Genomic DNA, 20,722 nt, shown 5'->3' with positions numbered 1-20,722 from the left:
CGCCAAAAATTCGTTCAATCATTCAAACCCCTGATTTACGTCAAGATATATCCGCAAAATAACGTAACATTTCCCGCATACTTTGGTCATCTCGCTGAAGAATAGACAGATAAATTATGTGGATCCATAACTCGATCGAGGCGTCAGCTGGCGCAGACGGGAAATGTTATAAAGCGTGGCGAAACCCGTGAAAGATCTGATTTATTTTGCGTCGTCCGCGGAAGAGATGTCCGCAATTTCTGCGCGGATAAAGTTTCAGCTTTGGCTCGCATCCTGCCCAACACGCACGATCTCCGTTGCGAAGATATATCGACGCGAATGTTCAACCATCCCGCGGACCTTTATCGAGAAATTCGATCGTGCCGCGACTATGCGAACCGGACGAGCTGATGGAGGTTCACGGTTGGAGGAACGAGAGAGAGAGAGAGAGAGAGAGAGAGAGAGGAACTGTCAACGCCGTGACAGAATAGGAGGAGAGACGGGCGAAATAAACGAAGAATGACGTTGGTCAGTAGCGATGGGAATAAATTTCGGCATACATTTATATGGATAGAGATTAAATCCAACGTGGGGGATTCATTTCGTAGAGTTCGTAGTCTTGTGAACTTTTTCCATCTTACGATTGTTTAAAAATGGTATTTTATAAAGCTTGAAGATGCGTGTCTCTAAAGAAATTAAAAAAAATAATAATAATGAAACGTATACATCTAATTATTTATTATTATTGAAAATGATTTGTCGATTCTATTTGAAAGTATCTTCCTCGTTTTTTGGAAATGAATATCGATAAATAAGTAAATAAATATCACTGAAATAATTTTAAGAGTTAGAAGAAATTGAAACGAGAAATACATCAGATCGATTCTATCCATTAATCAATCTCCCGATGATAAAAATAAACGACTTTAATTTGACGCGCAACTTTAATTTCACCGAGTTACCATGTTTGCGATACACTTGATCCCATCACTACCGGTCAGGCGGAGTTGAAAAAAGAAGGAACGAAACAGAGAAAGTGAGAGAAAGAGAGACGAAGCGACATTCATCCTGACGAACCGTTAGCTCCATTCATCGTGCTCGTGATACTCGGTGCGAAATACGCGGCTTTTCTCGATATGTATGCCTGTATGGTGCTATCATTAAAATGACATCGCGGAAACGGAAGGTTACGCGGCGTGCAATAAAAGAAAATAGAAAACTGAAAACCAGAGAGACAGTCATCGACCTCTCGCCACCCCTACACAAGGGAGGGGGTTACATTTTCCTCACGCGACTGCATCGTAAATTCTGAAAAATCGTTAATCTCTTTTTCAACTTCCCGGCTCCGCTTCGCCCCTTTATTTTCTCATTTCCCTTGCGCTGTGCCGAATGGATTTTCGTATTAAACCGGTGACAAATCGCTCGGATGCTTTCGTTTACGGGGCACGGCGAACCACGGCTTGCGAAATCTGTTTACCTGTTTCGTCGACGTCAAATCAGTGGCGTTAATCTTTGCGGGATTTTGGGGGATCGAGGTAAGTGGTGGATGATGGGGTTAATGGAGAAACGTGGGGTGGAAAGTGTTTGTGAAAGAGGATGTATATACCGAGTGTCACGACGAGAGAAAGAGTTAGATGGATACTCGAATTCTTTGAATCAAGTTAAATCAAGATGATTTTATCTGGTTCATAATTGTTAATTGTTTGAAATTATTGATAATATAAATCTTAATTTTATCTGGTTATGTAGAATTTTGTATTTTAGTAGTGTTATTGAGATATATTAATATTTGTATATTACATTATATCTGAATCTGTTGTGATAGAGATATTTAAATTAGTTATGAATATGATGCATTTTGTAACGGCAAAGTAAAAATAAATTCTTTTACTTATATTACAAAAGATAAAAATTGGAATCTATGATAACAAATATTAATAGATATCAATTTGACTCGCAGCAATAAAAAAGTATCAATAGCGAAATATTTAAAATTCAATCAAACGTTCATTTCATATTTAAAAATATTAACTCAATTTTGTATTATCTCGTGCTGTTTATCTTCCATAAGAATTATTCATCTCGTTCAACCATTCTTCTAATATAAGTTAAACTAAGAGGTATGTTTTTATTGGCAGTACGCGCTGGAAAATAATCAGACTCTTAGTATCCTGAGTTTCGTGCCAAGCATCGACGACGACGGCAAATACTTAACTTGTCGGGCGGAGAATCCTGTTATTCCTGAAAGCGCTTTGGAGGATAGGTGGAGGCTGGACGTGCAGTATCAGCCTGTGGTAACTCTGAAGATGGGCAAGACCTTGAATCCAGATGATATCAAAGAGGGTGACGACGTCTACTTCGAGTGCTCGGTCAGGGCTAATCCAAAAGTGTACAAGCTTGCCTGGTTTAAGGATGTAAGTCTTGACATTCTATAGGTTTAAAAGGTTTTGCAAAGATAAGGTTTTGGCTTGATCTTAAAAGCATTGAAAATATAATGCTTATGCTTTTTAGTTAGCAATTTTTTTTTATTTTAAACTCAGTTATGAAACTCAGTTAGAAAGTTATTGAACATCTTTTATAAAAATTTTATTTTATTTGTTCCTTGTTTTATGTATTATTTATAAGAATTAACTTAAATAAAATAATTTTAAAAGTTGTTCACAATTTTTGGATAGGAAATAAAGAAATATATTTCATGTTTAATCTACAATAAATTTAAAAAATTAACGTAAAATTAAATGCCTTGTATTCATTATTACTCTTATAAAGGAGTATTTTTGAAGTTAAACAGCATTATTCGTTTCAGGGCAGAGAGCTTAAAAACAATGCCACGGCAGGTATCGTCCTCAGCGATCATTCTCTGGTTCTTCAGCGTATAACTCGATACTCGGCAGGTGATTACACTTGTCTCGTTGCCAACAGCGAAGGGAAGACTGCCAGTAATCCGGTGACTCTCCAAATAATGTGTAAGTTCATGTATTTTACTCTGATTTCTCCAGTTTCTTCCGAATAAATATATTAATTCGATTATAGATTGAAATTTTAAAATGTTAAAAAATCGAATGAAATATAAAGAATACAATTATATTTACATATTATTTCATTTGAAATCAACGAAAGATCTTTTTTACTATTTCTCATAAAATAATTATTTTCGTGAATAAATTCATTATTAATCGCACAAAGAGTAAGAATGTAAACGGAAACGAAACGAATCGAGTCGAAATATGATAAATCAGTTCACTTTCTCTTACTTTAAATCATCAATTATCAAACAACTCACTCGCATTCCCATAATCGATTCACGCGTTTATCCTGTCGATTCACGATCCGTATCCAACACAATCGGACAATGAAACTTCACTGAAACAACGAGTCGAGTAAAATTCCAGCCAAACAACACCGTTCTCCTTCCGCGTTAACACAAAAGCGGACCGGCTCGATCTCGAGCCCTCGTTAATCACGAGAACAACGGAAGAGGTCACGAATAGAATTACGGCCACGGGCTTGATATTCTCCCCTCGAAATTCTCTAATTTGCCGCTGCTCGATAATTACTTAATCGATGGCAAGTAGATGGGACGAGTACTGCGTATAACCAGAATCGAGAGAATCGAGGGTGGAGGGGATCGGTGTGAAAGGAAGCGTGAGTGGATGGCGATAAGGGAGAAGAGGCGGAAGACAGACTGAGGATAGTTTTCTGTAAAACGCACGGCACCAGTTATTCTATTAGAATGGTCGGTGATGGTGGCGACCCGGCGTATCTGCATCTTGTAAATGACCTAAGAGGGAAGGAAGGACTGCGATGCATATTCAATGTATGTAAAGCGTAACTGAATATTCATGTGTGGGTGAACGCAGCCTGGCAATGTGCTAAGTCAGGGTGGCGGGGGGAGTTAAAGGGAACCGCGGATTCATCCTAATGTTTTAAGCCATCGCGTCGTGTCGTCGTTTCGACTGTTGACATTGATCCTTGGAGTCGAGTCCCTCCAAGAATTTCGCGAATCGAGTTAACGAATCTTCCTGTTCACGAATTCGACTCGAAGACCTTAAAATGTTGGCAATTTTTTATGCTTTTTCAGATTCACAGCAAATAAATATTCGCAATTCCAATTTAATTTAAAATCTACGGTAACGAAGTTTAATAGTGAACAGTGATCAAATATATGTCATAAGAAAAAGTATGAGGTTAAATTTACATGTTCTTTTGCACGGTAAATTAAAAAAAGCCAACAAAGGTATTCCAATAATTTCTTATTCTTCGAAAAATTATGATGAATACGTATAATTAGATATCATCGGATTGAATCTTCGCCAACTTTCTCTCAACTTTCTCTCAATCTCAATTAATTCGACCAATAATTCGATGGGTAAATTCGGTAACGTGCAAATTTCTTGAATCGTAATCCTTACGATGTATCCGTAAGACAATATTATACGCATCTTGATCAAGATGAAAGGGTTGGTAATGCTTACTAATTAGTAACCGTGTGTTCCACTCGACAAATGCGGCCTCGGTGATACGTCGGGTTCCCAGTTATCGTCGACTTCTCGTATTAGTAATTAATTCGGCAGTGCATCAAACGCATCAGATTGAAACCAAGCCGTCTGGTGATCCCGCGCTTCCGCCGTAAATCATCCCTCGTGCCATTTGGAATTTCCGTATGCCATGGCCTATTGCAAATACCGATGTCAAGGGAATTTCCTATTAGGCGATCGATCGAAACCGCTCGGTCGGTTCAATGGTGTCGAGCTTCTTCTTCCGTTTCACGCGCCTCACATTTGGATATTAAACGCCCCCTCGAGCGAGACGCCTTCTCTATTTGCCACCCATATCGATCATAATTTCTTACGCTCGGATGGAGCACGTTATGGGTGAAGGTTGAGTTAGGTTCTAATTTGTTAAAGGATTGCAGGTAATTCCGTGATGTTTTGAAAGGAGGTGGATACGGAGTTTAGTTTGTGCAGTTGGGGGAACGTGAGATGATGAATGGGTGCTAAGCTGGTGCTAATTTTTAAAATTAATATATGTATGAATCATCGGTTTGCCGGCCAACTAAAGAATGTTTTTGTTAGGTAGTGATTATATACGTTGGCTTGTGTATTGTGTAAATTTTCGCGAGAATTAACATTTTATAATGGAAGTTAGGAAAAATATGTTTATCGTATAAAAGTTTTAAAAATACTTAGAAATTATGTAAAGAGTGTTTTCCATTTTAAAATATTTGTTTATAATATAAATCTTCAGTGTGAATATCAACTGAAAGAGAAATATTTTTTAAAACGTCAGACATTATTTATAAGTTTCATTTTTAAAAATGTATACATAATATATATCTGCTGCATATAGATGGATTTTAATTAATTAAAGAGCAAACATTTAAGGATTACAATGCAGCATATTCGTATATCGAATCCTTGCTACCCAATTAAACGGATCTAAGAGGTAACGATAACCAATTCGCTCGAAAACAATTAATTTTCTGCACGAATACGTGCTCGAGCGATAAGTGATTACCTCAGCAACTGTCGAGTTGCATTCGAATTGGTTAAATTGCAATGGGACGATATCTGCATAGACATTGAAAGGTAGCTTATACCGGTGCGCTGTCCAACTTATCCCTGTATTAGGTCAATTGGATCCGGATGACTGTTTCAGTTTGTTATATTGTACGGCTTCGGATTTGTAATGCACGTTCAATCACGTTAAAATATAATTTCATGTCGTTTCGCAGTGTTATTGTGTTTTGACCATTGAATTTGATACATTATTTCTACTATTCGTTCTTCATACAAAACGTGGAAATAATAATAGTATACGTTTAACGTTCCAATTCTCAACGAATTGTAAATATTATTCTATCTTCCCCATTTCAATTTTATCTAACACAAACTTAAACTGCTGGAATCAATCTTCCAAATATATAAATTTTGTCATTTGATTGTGAGAATGAGATCTTCTCGAACGAGAGTCGATTAAATTTCCAAAATTAGACTAAAAAGGACCAATGCATCATAAATCTAGCCTTCCATTAAAGTCCTCACTCCATTAATTCCTGGGCTCCAATTATAAGACTCCTTTCAATTAATAACCATAATAAACGTAACAAGCTTGAATATTGCCAATTTATCGACTCATTCTATATAATAATTATTATGACATCGAACGTGTCAATAAAAACTGAAGATCGCAATTACACAATTGAACAATTTCGTTCACAGATACCCCGGTGTGCAAGGAGGGAAGGGGCGAGGTGGTTGTGGGTGCGCTGAAGCAAGAGACCGTATCGCTGGTTTGTTCCGTGGAAAGTCATCCAGCACCGTTGACTTTCCACTGGACATTCAATAATTCTGGGGAGCTAGTTGAGGTCCCTCATCCCCGTTACTCCCATGTGGCGGCGGTCGGGACGCCGTCTGTCGCAGAGAGCCTGAAGGAGTACCAACAATTCCACGGGCCCAGGTTGAACTATACACCCGCAACGGAAATGGACTACGGTACGGTGGCATGCTGGGCGAGCAACCAGGTTGGCAAGCAACGGACGCCATGCCTCTTTCAGGTGAATGCAATTTCTCTTATTTCCCCATCTGTTTGCCCTCCAATTTTCGGAATTGTTGACCACGCGTTATGTTCATCATGCTTGTCATTGTTTGAATTTATATTGGATTTAAGTTTGGAACGGTGTTTGTACGTTTAAGAATGGGGAAGATATAATAGGGTGTTTTTAGAATTTTAACTATTGATCTATCTATTTCAATCATTTGTTTCTTTTTTTTTTAATTTATTTATTTTTTAATCTCATTTAGAGGAAAAGTTACAGTCTGATCACAGTGTAAATGATTCATTAGAAAATCGTGATCAAATATTTGAAGTAATGATAAATTAATTTTTTTAAAATATTTTATGGAGAGAACTGATTCGTTTTATACTTGTGGCACTTTATAGAAGAAAAATTCAACGAGAAAGAAGTAATATATATCAAAATCTAATATAAAAAATTAGCAAATCGTTCATTAATAAAAGAAATTCGTGATATTTTCATTTTACGAGTAATATATTTTTCGTTTTTGTTACTTTTTTCTTTCGCCTTTCATCTGAATATTGTAAAAAATTCTTTGACTTTTCTACGAACTTGCACGTTTCGAGCATGAATACGTTTCGACCATTTTCAAAGTGACGTTAGTTGCAACCGTGTGTACACGAGTTACAATATTTTCCGAAAGATCGGAGAAAAATGAAATTTGATACATGGTTTTAGCCTCGCCAACAGAGGAATGCAATTTTTGTATTTAAAGATGAGTAAATACATACCTACTTTTCTTGTAAAATGATAGAAGATAAAAAAAAATAAAAATTACTATTTTCCTACTAAATTTTTTATATCGATATTCATATTAATTCATTCATGTAAACAAATGTTGTAGTAATGAGCGACTCTATGATGATACATATCGATTTCAATCAACCCCTTTAATCAAGCTCCATCAATTAATCAAGTCAACACAATATCGCATGATTGTTACATTGATCTGTTCAATCTAAGGATAGTTATATCGATCAGAAGATACACTTACGTTTAAACTATCGCATAGATGAAAAGAACTATTTTAAATTCTTATTTGAAATTCCCTCCATAAATTCCACATATTTACAGATATTAAAACGATTATTCAAAAGCATCGCTTCCAAATATACCAAAAAAAAATGTACGAATATTTATAAAGAAATATTTTATTCCCATAGAATTAAAACATTACGTATTATCGTTTCAATGTTTCCATGGAAATAAAATATTCTAAAATATATTCGTACCATTTAGTCTGAACATCTTCGGACATATTTCATCCCATCCGGGAAAGATTAGACGAAGCTCCATGAATCGTAACGCAAACATTGTCGAACTCGATCAGATTCAAACGTCCACATACATTATTCAGCAACGAGCGACCATATTTTCCAGGTGATAGCCGCAGGACGTCCGTACGCTCTGCATAACTGCACAACGACGGAAATGTCCGCGCCTTTGGACTCGGAGGAGTTGAGCGTGAGATCCGGTACAGGACTGATAGTTCGCTGTTTGGAGGGTTACGATGGCGGTCTTCCGATCTACAGCTACCAGTTGGAGGTGGTCGCGGACGAGGATGGCGGGCCAATTTTGTTGAACAAAACTGTGCCGGCAAACCCGAACGGACCGACTTTCGAGGTGGCGGGCCTAACCACGGGAAGGAGTTATCGACTTTTTCTATACGCGATTAATGCAAAGGGGAGGAGCGAGCCTGCCATTCTCGAGCCAGTGACCCTGAAGGGTGTCGCCATGTACACGACCGGTGAGTGCATTGACTCTCTAATACGTGGCGGATTTACCGGAACCATTTGGCATATGTTTCAAATTGCTGTTGCAATTAGAAACGATTCCTCGCGTTAAACAGCTATTTTCTTCTGAGTATTTCACGCTGTGTATGTTACATTTGCATTCATCATCGAGATTTGGGGGACAACTTATATATCGAATTTATAAATATAATAAATTCAAAGATATTCGGAGATAAATTTTTATCACGATGATTTTTTCATGCTTGTTGTAAACTGTTATCGTTTATTCCATAAAAATTAATACGTAGGTTGGAAAAGATCATTGCATATCATATATTCATAATATACGTAACCATATAAACATAAAGCACGAAATTATATCGCGGTATTACGTCATTGAGATCACGTTTTCGATTTTTAATGTAAAAATTGTGACGAAGAATGAAGAATTTTATCATCAAAATTAATACAGGAAGTAGAGAAAATTGTACCATTGAAGCCGCTTTTTGTTTTATTTCGATATTTCAATCGGTTGCCGAGATATAAGGCCTCAAACATTATGAATGGGATCGTGGCCCAGTGACCTATATTCTTTCCTGGAAGTGCGTACTAAGCATTTTTCCAGGAATCGCGTCTGTCGCTTGTCTGGAGTTTGGGGTAGGGCAGTGAGACGAGGTGCGAGCGAGAGATCCGAGAAAGCGACAAGGACGAAAATAATAAATAGTTAAAAATTAACTTCTCTTAACACGACGATATCTCGGGAACCGGAAGTCGTATCGAGATAAATCAAAAAGCATTTTAAAGGGGAAGGTTCCGCGTTTCCAATGTTCTTTGATTCGTTGATTAAAAATTATTATCTTCGGAATTATAGCGGTTTAAAGTTTTCCTAATTTTAATAGAGTTTAATCGAATTTTAAGACAAATTAAACTATAGATATATTTATTATTGGAAAATTATTGATTATAACTTTCTTATTAATGGTGTATTGAAGATTGTACAGTGATTATTTCACATTATTTAGTCTTAAATCTTTATTTAATCGATCTGATTCGAGAAATTTTTTATATACATATATTGTGTTTGCAAAACCGATATTGTAATGAATGATCAATATATTGGAAAAAATTTGTCACAAAATCTTATTGTACAATTTTGTACAATACTATAATCTTGATATCAAATAGTAATCTATAAAGGTATTCAATTAGAATGGCAATAAATATTGAGTGCTGGTAATAAATATCCATGCTCTCCTATGTGGACTGCATACGAAATAACTAACTGGTTCTCGATTTAAATCTGCACTTATCGATCGATCGTACAGTGACTTTAGTTGTACTTGTGTTTCGAGTATTAATCACAACAACTGGCAATCACGCAATCATTGAAAGCAGAAACAATTAAACGAGATTTGTTCCTCAAGTATAAGTGATGAAGAATGCAATTACTGCTTGTTCGATCGCTATTTTGATAGCGATGATATACAGAGTAGCCCAATGACGTTTATGGAAATAATTATAGGTGTGTAAAAGATCACAGTAAATTCTTCTGGTCATTTATTTTTTTCTGGTAGAGATAATCAATGATATCTTACATACAAATAACATAAAAAATTAATAATAACAGTCAAATTCGAATGTTGAATTATTCATATAAGAATTTTGCATGCAAAATTAATGAATCAACTTCTCACTTGTTCCAATTATCCAGTCAAAGTATCCAGACAGAGTATTCTGTGATACGACTATGATAAAGAAAGATAGAGAAAGAGGATATATTTACATTATCGAGTTCAAGCAAAGCGTTGAGAAGTTTTCTCGTTACCGACGATGATTATTTTTACATTATCTGTAAGAAAAGGGCGGAAGCAAAAGAAACTGGAACGTTTCTCTCGTGGAACTCCTTGGGCGTTGACAAAACGACAAGTTAAAAGAAAACAGGACGTCCGGTAAATCTTAAGTCTCTCGATCACGAGGCTATTCTCGAATCGTAGCACGATACGATTAACGGCGAGGAAAATGATCGAAGTGAGCTTTAGATTGGAAAGTATTAATTGGAAAACGTATCCGGCTCTTCTTCGTATCGAATATCGAATTTAAATATAACTCTCAAGATCCAAATTTATTATAAAAACGATATCGAATGATGTATATTTGTATACATCACAGTATTCATTAATAATAATATTTCTATTTCGAAGATAAATCATATCAAATATTTGATAAGAATGTAAAAAGTATTTTAATGTTAAATTTATTTAAAATATTTAAAGTATACGAAGAAATTTCTTAAATTTATGCAAAGTTTTCTTTTACATACAATTCAAAATTTGTTCAAAAATTTTTTATTAGTAGAAACGACATTACAATTTAAATCTACTATACGTTTCATCTATTTGACTAATTTTTGATTAAATAGTGAACAATTAACAAAAAAGTATTCTAAATGTATAGAACTAAACTTTTCCATTCGAAAATTCGTTTCTGAGAAAATTCAATTTGAAAATTCGTTGAATAGGTGTACCTAATTAATTCTTCATCGAATACTTTAAATTAGATTTTCTCAAAAACTGAAATTAAAAAAAGAAATTACATTACGATAATTGAAAACTATATATTTTTTTATAATTGAAAACTAGCATAACAGATAATTAAGAAATAATATAATAATTGTTAAATAATTGCCATAAAAATAGAAATTTTAAACCAAAAGTTTAGAATTTAAAAAGAAATATTTCAACATATTTTAATTTTTTAACTGATTATTTTTACGTTGAATATTTTATGACAAAGTTAGTCAAAAATTTATAAAAATTTTATCATATAAAGAATAATTATAAATATGTAAAACAGTCAATGGTAAAAACCTATCACGATTATTATTCAACATAAATAAATTGAATATGAATCCGTGAAATATGATCAGTATTAATCATTGACATCTCTCAGATCTCAGATTTCTAAAACTTTAATCATAATTGTCGTTTCTGATTCGCTCTGAAATAGTATCAAGTATTTATGGATTTATGAATTATAATTTATGAGTATCGATGTTGATAGGATTTAAAAAACGACTGGCATGATATTAAAAATTTTTCAATTTAATCATAGCTAAATTGAATATATTGCTCGTTTTTTAAACCCGTAATATTAATATATCAAAAACTAAACTTGATATTTATTATAACCTTATTTACAAAGTATCAGAATCGATAATATTCGTTATTTTAGATTTTCTTTTAGATAGTTCAGATTTTCTCCCCTTATAAGTTCTTTATAAGACACAACTTTGACAAACTCTTTGTAACATTTCATTATTAACTCCGAAGTACTTGAAGTTTCTTAAATGAAGAATGAACGCGTCTTTTAACGTGCTTTACGCTTGAAGATGGACTTTTTGCCTTGTAAGCAGCTAATTAATTTTATATTTATTAAACGAGAGAGCACTTGACATCACTCGATAATTAAATAATTTTATATTCTTTATAAATTATACAAATTAAATAAGTCAATTCTACTAGTATTTTTTTTTAAGTTATACAATTAATTAATATTTGTTTTTATTTTATCAAATTTTTTCATAATTGGAATTTGAATTTGAATGCATTACATTTTCGAAAATATAATCTATATTTTAAGGAAGAAGAAATTTTTCCAATCGTTTTATTAAATTGTTTTCCAAAGATGTATATTCGAACGAATATTATTAACAAGATCTTACACATAAAAAGTTACAATTTTATCCAATTAATAATAAAACAAATAAACTTCTATAAGGAAATTTTACGAATAACAAGTTAATCGGCATTTCGTTCTTCTTTGAAAGAAATATTCTAAAGTAATAAAGAAAATTTGTCATCGTCAATTCCATCATTACGTAATTGCTAAATTATCGTGTCAAGAAACACGAAGATCCAGAGATTTGAACGTCAAACAACCCAGAAATTTAATATCCCCATTGCCTCGCAAAGAATCACAGAGACTCAGCCATCCGATATTTTTCAACCGTAATTGGCCAAGAATCGAACAAAGCCACAGATCGTTCATCGAAGTTGCCCAAAGGTCTCGGGGAACAAAACGGCGTACAAAGCTCCTCATAAATCGTGCGTAGTCGTTTTTCACGCGGTTTGCCGAAACTGACTCGTGATAGAGGGACAGAGGAGCGGGAAAACAAGAGAGAGACAGAGAGATAGACAAAGAAAGAGGAAGTAAAACAAAAAAAAGAAAAGAGAGGAAAAAACGGCAGAATCGCAATGGTAACAGCCGCTGTCGCGACGGCCAATGACTGGGCCCGATTTTGCCGGAGGGTGGCTTTTGAAAAATGACTGTCGGCCGCCGGAAAAACGACGAAGCCCGGCTTTTGACGGTCCATTAGCGCGTGCACGTGGCCCGTGCGCCCTATTATACCGACGATAGACGACACAACGAGGCCGGATATGATTGCAATTGCGCAAATAGTCCGAGCGTGCGCAATCGTTATTGCGATTAGTCGGTTAACCGAGGCTCAAACTCGTCCCATGGCCAAGTGGCCAGTCGCCATAAGCATCATAAGGGGCGACTGAATGCGATCTGGCTCGTTGTTGGCGCACCAAGGAGGCGCAGGGCAAACGTTGGTACGCGCTCAACACTATGGAACGTGACCGCAGGTATCGGGCCGTTCCCGACCTTGCAATTAACAAAACAGATTACACTCGATCAACGAACACCTATATCACTTCCGGTATCCGTGTGCAGGCCACGTTATAACCGGACCTCTCACCTCTCTTCCGCGAACGATGCCTTCTGCGAAGCCCGCAACTCCATGATGAATACCGGAATCCCCGTAGCTGCCTCTTGGTATCGGTCGATACGCCGCATCCGTTTCGGTCACGATCGTTTGTCGAATTAGTTTCAGATAGCGGGGAGGCTTTCTGCCCGTGCTGTGGATCTGACGAGAAAGTGATCGTGGGAAGTGAGTGGGCGAGTATCGAGACGGGGTTATAGTTACCTCGTCATGGAAACGGGGTGATGAAGCGATTGATGCGATTGGCCCGGTGATAGGGGTGATATGGGTGGAATAATGATTTGGCGATATTCGACGGGATTCGAAGTGAGAACATGCTTTGATGGATCCCCTTTTTTGAAAATATTCGAAATGATATTATGCTTATTACATTATTTATATTTAAATAAATATTTGTATTAATAGAATCAATCATTTTGGAATTAAATTCACAAACAGATATTATATATTTGTTCTTTAGAATTTTACAATGGAATTACTTATTATAATTCTTGCAAGGAGATTTCTTTTTTAATTTTAGTTCGATAGATAGTAAAGTAAAATGTATAATATCACGTAAGTATGTACGAAAACATATAGCTCAATTACCGCAATATATAATTTCATGCGATACATAGTCTGAATGTAGCTATAGCCCTTACAGGTAGTTAGCAATCATCCAACACGCGTATCCGATCCCAAAGACATCAAACATAATCAAGCTTGCTCGAATCAACCGGAACATCTCATCTCCCTCGAATCGATAACGGTGTTTCTCAAACCACTCGACACAAGGAAAACATTCTCCCCCGGATTCGGTCCCATAGAAATTATCAAAACGATCGTTCCAAGAGAATTGACAGAATTGAAACTTATCGAGCCTTCGAGGATATTCAATTGTATATGTTCCACCTCGCCATGCTTCCATTACGCCGTCATGTTTCCTCAACGATCAAATTTACCGTGAATCCATTTCCCAGAGAAGTTGGCCGAGGCAAACGCGGAATTCATCGCGCGGTCTCGCGCACGGCTCCCACGAGGATCACCACGAGTGAAGACGTCACTGGCCCAACCTATTTGTACACTCGCAATATGGCTCGAACGGGTCTTCCTTCCGGGAGAGCGGAAGCATCTCGATTATAATCGACTTTGCCCAGGCAGCCCGTGGGAGCGGAAAGTCGTTGCCAGACCGTATGGTCACGGGTTAATACCGAGTTAATTCAGTTTGTCCGTGATCTTCTGGTTCTACTCTAAACCAGAGATGGTTCTACGGTAGAGCGAGTGTCGACCATCGCGCGATCCACTTCTCGTTCTCGCCCTTGGTGGCACCCATCCTTGCTACACCGCAATTCCAACACTTTGGCCCTGACTTTGCCTTTCCGTGTGCGAGGGTGGTGAGGAGGTGCAAATATTGATTTGACGTCCGCAACGCTGATTTGTCCGAACGACACAACGACCGTGGGCCGTCGCAGCCAATTTGCGGCTTCTTTGCTTTGTCCCCCGTTTGATGGAACGGCATTGAGGCCAGCTCGTCAAGAAAGTCGTCGCACACGGCTCTTTGTGCCGTCCCGGCCGCGCATTCAGCGATTCCATTCTGTGCGAGTATTTTTGCCGAAGGGTTTATTCGAGGGATCGGTTGGCCAAGTTGTGTGAATTGTTAGCGAGACATTGTGCTCGATTTTATGACGGAGGAGTATCTTTCAGGGGATGTGGACAGTGGTGGAATATTCATTGTCAGGATCAATTTGAGGGTAAATCAAATCGTCTGAAATTTCTAATGGAATGATAAATTAGATAGGATGGATTTTATTACGTGAGATGCATCGCAAAAAAATAAATTAATAAGTTTAATTATCAGTAGCTTTGAACCTCGAATGATTGTACTTAGATCAAGATATTAAGGCTCGATTAAATTTTGGTATTTTGTTTTCTATCAATTTTCACTTTCATTTATTCTCACATACGATGTCTAAAAGATTTTTCAGATACGTCATCGTTCCCTTATCAAAAATTCCATCCATAGAATATCCTCACAATATGCACCTGACGACGCGCAGTTAATCAAGCGAAAATCTCTCGGAACGCGATCTACTTAGTACCCCCCCAAGCGAACTTCTTTCAATCCTTTTTTTGAAAAAGGGAGGCGGATATCCGATACCTGGGCATCGAATCTCGCATTACAATCCCATTCAACGAGGGTTGAAATCCTCGGTGCTCGGTCTTACGAAGCGAAAGGCAGCGAGGGTAATTCCCAAGGTGGGAAAACAAATGGGAGCCGGGACGTGATCTCGATTCAAGGTAACAGGCGAGACGCCGTTTGAAAAACGTGGCCAAGAAAGAGCACATCTCCCTTGGTGAACAATGACAACGTCGGCGCGGATAGACGTGCGGTTCTTCAGGTATCGACGGAAAGGAAAGCAGTCTCGTTCCTTCTTGGAGGAAAGACGGAAGAAAAACTGGTGAGGCAAGCCGTTCGTAGGGGATGATGGCGCGACAGTGGCCAAGAAAATGAGCGCGGAGAATGGAAAGCGCGAACAAAATCGCTCCCACCTCTTTCCCATTCCGCTGTTGAACTAGCTCCAGCTAATCCATTAGGAAAATTAAGCGTGGGACAGGCTTTACTTATTCCTGACGGGGTAACGTGTCCTCTGGCTCCTCTTTGTTAACCAAGAACCGACCTCGTCGCCGTGGATCGTGGAATAAGAAATAAGGTCGTGTTCTTCTTTTAACTACGCAACGTGCACTTTGGTCGAGGGAGGGAAGAGGGGGGAGAGAGATAGTAGGAAGGAGCGTGGCATCGGAGAAAAGGAGCGGATAAGATATCGGAGATGAGGAGAACCGAAAGGGGAATGATAAATAGTTATTCTTCCCCTGGCCTTTTCCTTTTTTTTTCTTTCTTTTTTTTTTCGGTCACTCTTCTTCCTTTCCGTATCTTATCGGGGGAAGAATTTGCAGAATAAAGTTTCAAGTGTGTGTATTACGTTTTTTTATGTTCGAGTAATTTACTTAAATTTTATTTGAATGAAAGAGAAGGTAAGAATTGAAGGTAATTTTATATACGTTTTGAATCCTGATTAAGTAGAAAGGATTTTGAAGTTGTTTTCAGTGATAATCAACGGTTGCAATGACGGTTTTGGAAAATTTGATGTATGCGAATGATCGTGTATATATCTCAATGAGTATAATTGTACAGAAAAGTGAACAATTTTGAAATGGGAATATTTAGAATTTATCTCAAATAATAATTTGAATAACTTGATGAAAACAATGCTATCGATGCTCCATTAAAATTTAAGAGATGATAAACTTAACGCGTTTGCGTTATAACTCGCATTTGCATCCAAATCTATTCTAGCATTTGCTAACTTTTTCATTGAATATAAATAATAAGTTCGAAGCTGAAGTTGAATACTATAGTCAGCCAGCGGAGACCCTTAGGGCACCATACAGAAATAGATTTTGCTGCACGATCATCCAAGCTTCAGAAAATTTCGAAAGTACTTTCACATCGTCGTTGGAAAAGGTTTTGAGAAAGAGCTTTCCACATTCACGAAAATTCAATTCATAAATGAAAACTCCACCGTCGACGCGCACGGCAAAATGACAATATCGTGGAAATGTGGATAGAAAGGTCGGTTATGAACACGAACAAAAGATATAGAAACACAGAGATATACGGGCTTTAACGAAAACAGAAAATATAACTCTGCAAAGATTCGATTATGAAATAATAATATGGCTTTAAAATGCAGTATTGAGATATATTTTTTTATTGTGAACAATTATCATTTAAATCTTTGATTCAATGGATAATTAAGACTGAATAAATATATTGATTAAAATTTTTAATATAACGCGTTTGACAAAAGTTTAAAACTAATATCAATTAATTAAAAAATTCTGAAAATATATAAATACACGTGATTCATAGATTCTATATAAATAACAAAAAAAGTTCTCAAGCAAAGCTACATTATGAAATATTGGTAAAAAACGATTTGTTGAAAGAAATCCAGATATTTCTAGTTTTTAATCGATTAACTGTCTAGAACATCTAGCAAGATCCAGCAATCAACGCATCAACAAGAAAACGTTAAGGAATTAGAAGCATTGACGTTAAAAGATTGGAAAAGAGGAAGAGGAAAAAAAAAGAAAGGAATGGAAATGTTTGGGGTTGGCCTTCCTTGGTTCTTGACTTAGCAAGATATCAACTTTGGCCACGAACTCTTCGACAAGTTTTGGCATTCAATGGAATCGACATCTCGATCGTATGCGCGCGGTTGTTTGGCTCGGAGCTAGCACGTGGATGGTTTTAGAATGCAATTCTTTCGGAATTGGTTTCGGGTTTCCGCGAGATTGCTTCGATTTAGGATGAATTGTCTTTGCTGCCTTGAAGGTAGGCTTGGTTCCCCCACTTCCGGCCAGCTTAGTACGCAGAAAACTTCCGCTTACTAACTCGAAACTTTCTTGTTCCCCTCCACTTTGAAGAGACATCTCGTTGTTTCCCCCTCTTATGTTTATCTATGTGAAGAGAGAAAACGTGGAACGAGAAAAGGGATAGAAGTTTGAATCGATGCGCAACGAAATTATGGTTAGAGTTTGGAAATTTCATTAGTGAGAATTATATTAACTCGTAAGTTTTGCAGACCATTTGTATTTAATACTTTTTACGTAAATTATTAAAGATAAGATAAGAACGAAGTAAAGTGAAATATAGCACGATAAAAGAAAATTATGATGAATCATTAAAAAATATTTTTTGTAACCATATCTTCTTCTCGATTGAAATATAAAATAATTATATTTATTAAAAATGGATTTTGTAATATATTATATTTATATATTCGTGTTTTTTGATTGTGGAATGCGTGGCACCTCGAAAGCATTCGCGAGAGAAATTCTGGACGAGTGTTGACAGATAGCTTAGATGACGGCTGGCACCTGTCACATCAGAGAAAGGGTCGCATAATGATTTCAAGTGGATGTACCTGGGTCTTAACTACGAAGACTTGGTTGTCCACGCGTTTCGCTCTTTAGTCGTGACGTGTCTGCATTGTTTATGCAGGCGGAACAAAGTGCATGGTCAACACGAATTTACGACGATGTAAGTGTCTTAAGTACATTCAAATTCCATTCTGAACAAGCTATACTTGTAAAGAAACGAAGAACTGTTCTCTTGACATTCTTACTTGTCTCCGATCTTATTTACTGTTGCTCTTTATTTAATATTTTAAATGCTGGAAAAAAAAGAAGAGAGAGAGAGAGAGAGAAAAAGATTTATCCTCTTCTAGATGGGTTTATTGGCGCAACTTTATTGGCTTTTTGCCTGTTGTATATATTCGAGAGTACTTCAAGTATTCCTTGAAACACTTGTTTTGAGAAATATCGAGGAATAATGAAAGTCGAGGCATAATTGTAAAAATTAGCCAATTTTGAATGCCAATAAAATATTTGAGTAATATATTTATGTAAAAATATATTTATATAAAAAATATAAATTATATAAATATATAATATAAATTTTGTTTTTAAAGATATCGAAAAAATATTTTTAAAGGATTATTAGAAGTATTAGAAGAATCCTGTCGTTAATATTTTTTCTTGAAAATGAGTAATTATTACAAACTCTTCATTTCCTTCTAAATATATACATATTTCAAAATTAGATTTGTCGGTTAATAAAAGAAATAATAAAGAAATAAGATTAATAGAAAAATTGTTTTTATATAAAACACCATTTTTATTTTGTCATGGAACACACGAAAGCTGAAACACGAATTGCCAGAGGTGGCAGTTGTTGGAAATGTGTATCCATAATCTTCCCCTTTTTTCAGCTTCAGGACAGTTATCCCGAAATAAATACTGCGGGATCGTAAAGCACTTTGCGAGCATGTTCGTTTAAAATTGCCAACCCCAACGAGCCATACCAGAATACCATTGAGAAAAAAAATATATAAAGTACGTAGATTCGTGCAATGAGATCTTTCGCTCCAGATGATAACAAGTGTCAGTTAGCGGAATTATTACAGAGAAACCCGAGGGAGAGTTTCGAATAGGCGACTATATTATGAAAGGTAGACAAAGACAGACACAGAGAGAGAGAGAGAGAGAGAGAGAGAGAGAGAGAGAGAGAGAAGGATAATGGAAATGTAGACAGACAGAGTATAGAAATGACAAGCTGACATTGTTGAATCGATGACAGACTTAATTAATATTTGAAATGAAGATCAATGGTTTTACGCATAGTTGGATAATATTATTCTAGATATAATACAACAATGTGATTAAGAGATAATACAAGATAATTAAGAGATAAAGTGAAAGATCTAAATCTTTAATATGAATTTCTAGTGAATTACATAATTTGCTAATGAAAAGACGTACAAAGAGAATTGATTGTTGATTCTATAAAATTAATTTGAGATGATTAATTTTCTCTTCGTAACAATTTTAATTAAAAGTTGTTAGAAATCATCATGTTTTTAAGAATTTTATTTTATTTAATTACGTTACAAAGATATTGCATAAATAAATCTTATGTAATCGTGATATTTTTTATCTTTATATTATATGATAATTTTGAATTAAACATTCGCATTGTTACTAAACGAAATTTTGTTTATATTTCCGTAGTTACATAGTGTTAATTACGAAGTAAAATTTTAAAATGCATTCACTGCATATATCATAACGTATCAGAATAATACCAATTCCTACATCGACAATTTTCAACTTTCTATTTATAACTCCACATCGACGTACAAGAAAAAAGAGCAGGTAAAATGCTAGAAATCGTCGAACATCGCGATGTACGAAACGAAATATTAATTCACCAATCTCCAGTTGGTTTTCCTCTCGGCTGCACGTGAAAAGGTACTTGATCCATTATTAAGGAATACCCTTGAAAGTTGCTTCGCTAAATATTCAGAACAGGCGACGCGGAAAGGCGGATGGATACGTGGAGCGTCACGCAACGCGGCCGCCATTGCCCCTGGATGTATACTATCCGCCTGTCCTAAGAATTTCGTGCATGTTTATTTCCCTTCCCTATAAAAGGCAGTCTGGCATTAACTCGCGTTGTTACTATTGTCGCCGATTACACCGGATTGTGGTGGTAACTTCCAGCAGTACTTAGATACTGCAACTGCTACTAGCAGCAGGTATATCAATATTTGGCAACAGTTGACGTGATGGTGGGTACCCCATTCACTGTCGTTGTTTCATTATTTGCTCTTGTTTCTGCCACAATTAGTAATGGGACGGTGGGCTGCCAGGGCTCACGACTCTGAACGCAAACAGTCCAGGAAACGTATTTAAGCCATGTTTGGCTCACCAATGGGAATAGTTGAGACGCCAGTCTTACGACTCCTATTCTACGGTTAAACTTTGAAGCTCATTTAGACAGTTGGTGCGGATGGAGAACAGGAGATTGTCGCTGTGATTTTGGATGGGTGATTTCTTGCGAAATTTCTTGCATGGTGTATTATGATTTGCTTTGAACAACTGATGTTTCGTTCTCTCTCAAGTTGAAACAAGAGGAAATGAGGGGATGATGTTAATGCCTTCGATGTTTCTGCAAATTGAGTAAAAGGATACGATTGAAATAATATTGGATTTTTATAATATGAATAATACTTTTTATTAATAAATTTGAAAGTACTACTATTTTAT

The 20,722-nt window shown here is 36.3% G+C and overlaps 1 protein-coding gene across 3 annotated transcripts in view; it reads left to right on the top strand.

Moving 5' to 3' along the window:
- LOC108001387 (hemicentin-2) overlaps positions 1–20,722 on the top strand; it is a 146,437-nt gene that overhangs the window by 112,260 nt on the left and 13,455 nt on the right. For all 3 annotated transcript variants that reach the window (XM_062074569.1, XM_017062372.3, XM_062074570.1), the window contains 4 exons: positions 2,118–2,393; positions 2,786–2,945; positions 6,201–6,535; positions 7,937–8,303. In XM_062074569.1, coding sequence (XP_061930553.1) covers positions 2,118–2,393; positions 2,786–2,945; positions 6,201–6,535; positions 7,937–8,303 — 1,138 coding nt within the window. The remainder of the gene's footprint in view (positions 1–2,117; positions 2,394–2,785; positions 2,946–6,200; positions 6,536–7,936; positions 8,304–20,722) is intronic.

Source organism: Apis cerana, linkage group LG5 (genome assembly GCF_029169275.1).
Source record: "Apis cerana isolate GH-2021 linkage group LG5, AcerK_1.0, whole genome shotgun sequence".
Lineage (NCBI taxonomy): Eukaryota > Metazoa > Arthropoda > Insecta > Hymenoptera > Apidae > Apis > Apis cerana.
Note: the sequence above shows the minus strand (reverse complement) of the source record. Positions and strands in the feature narration are given on the sequence as shown.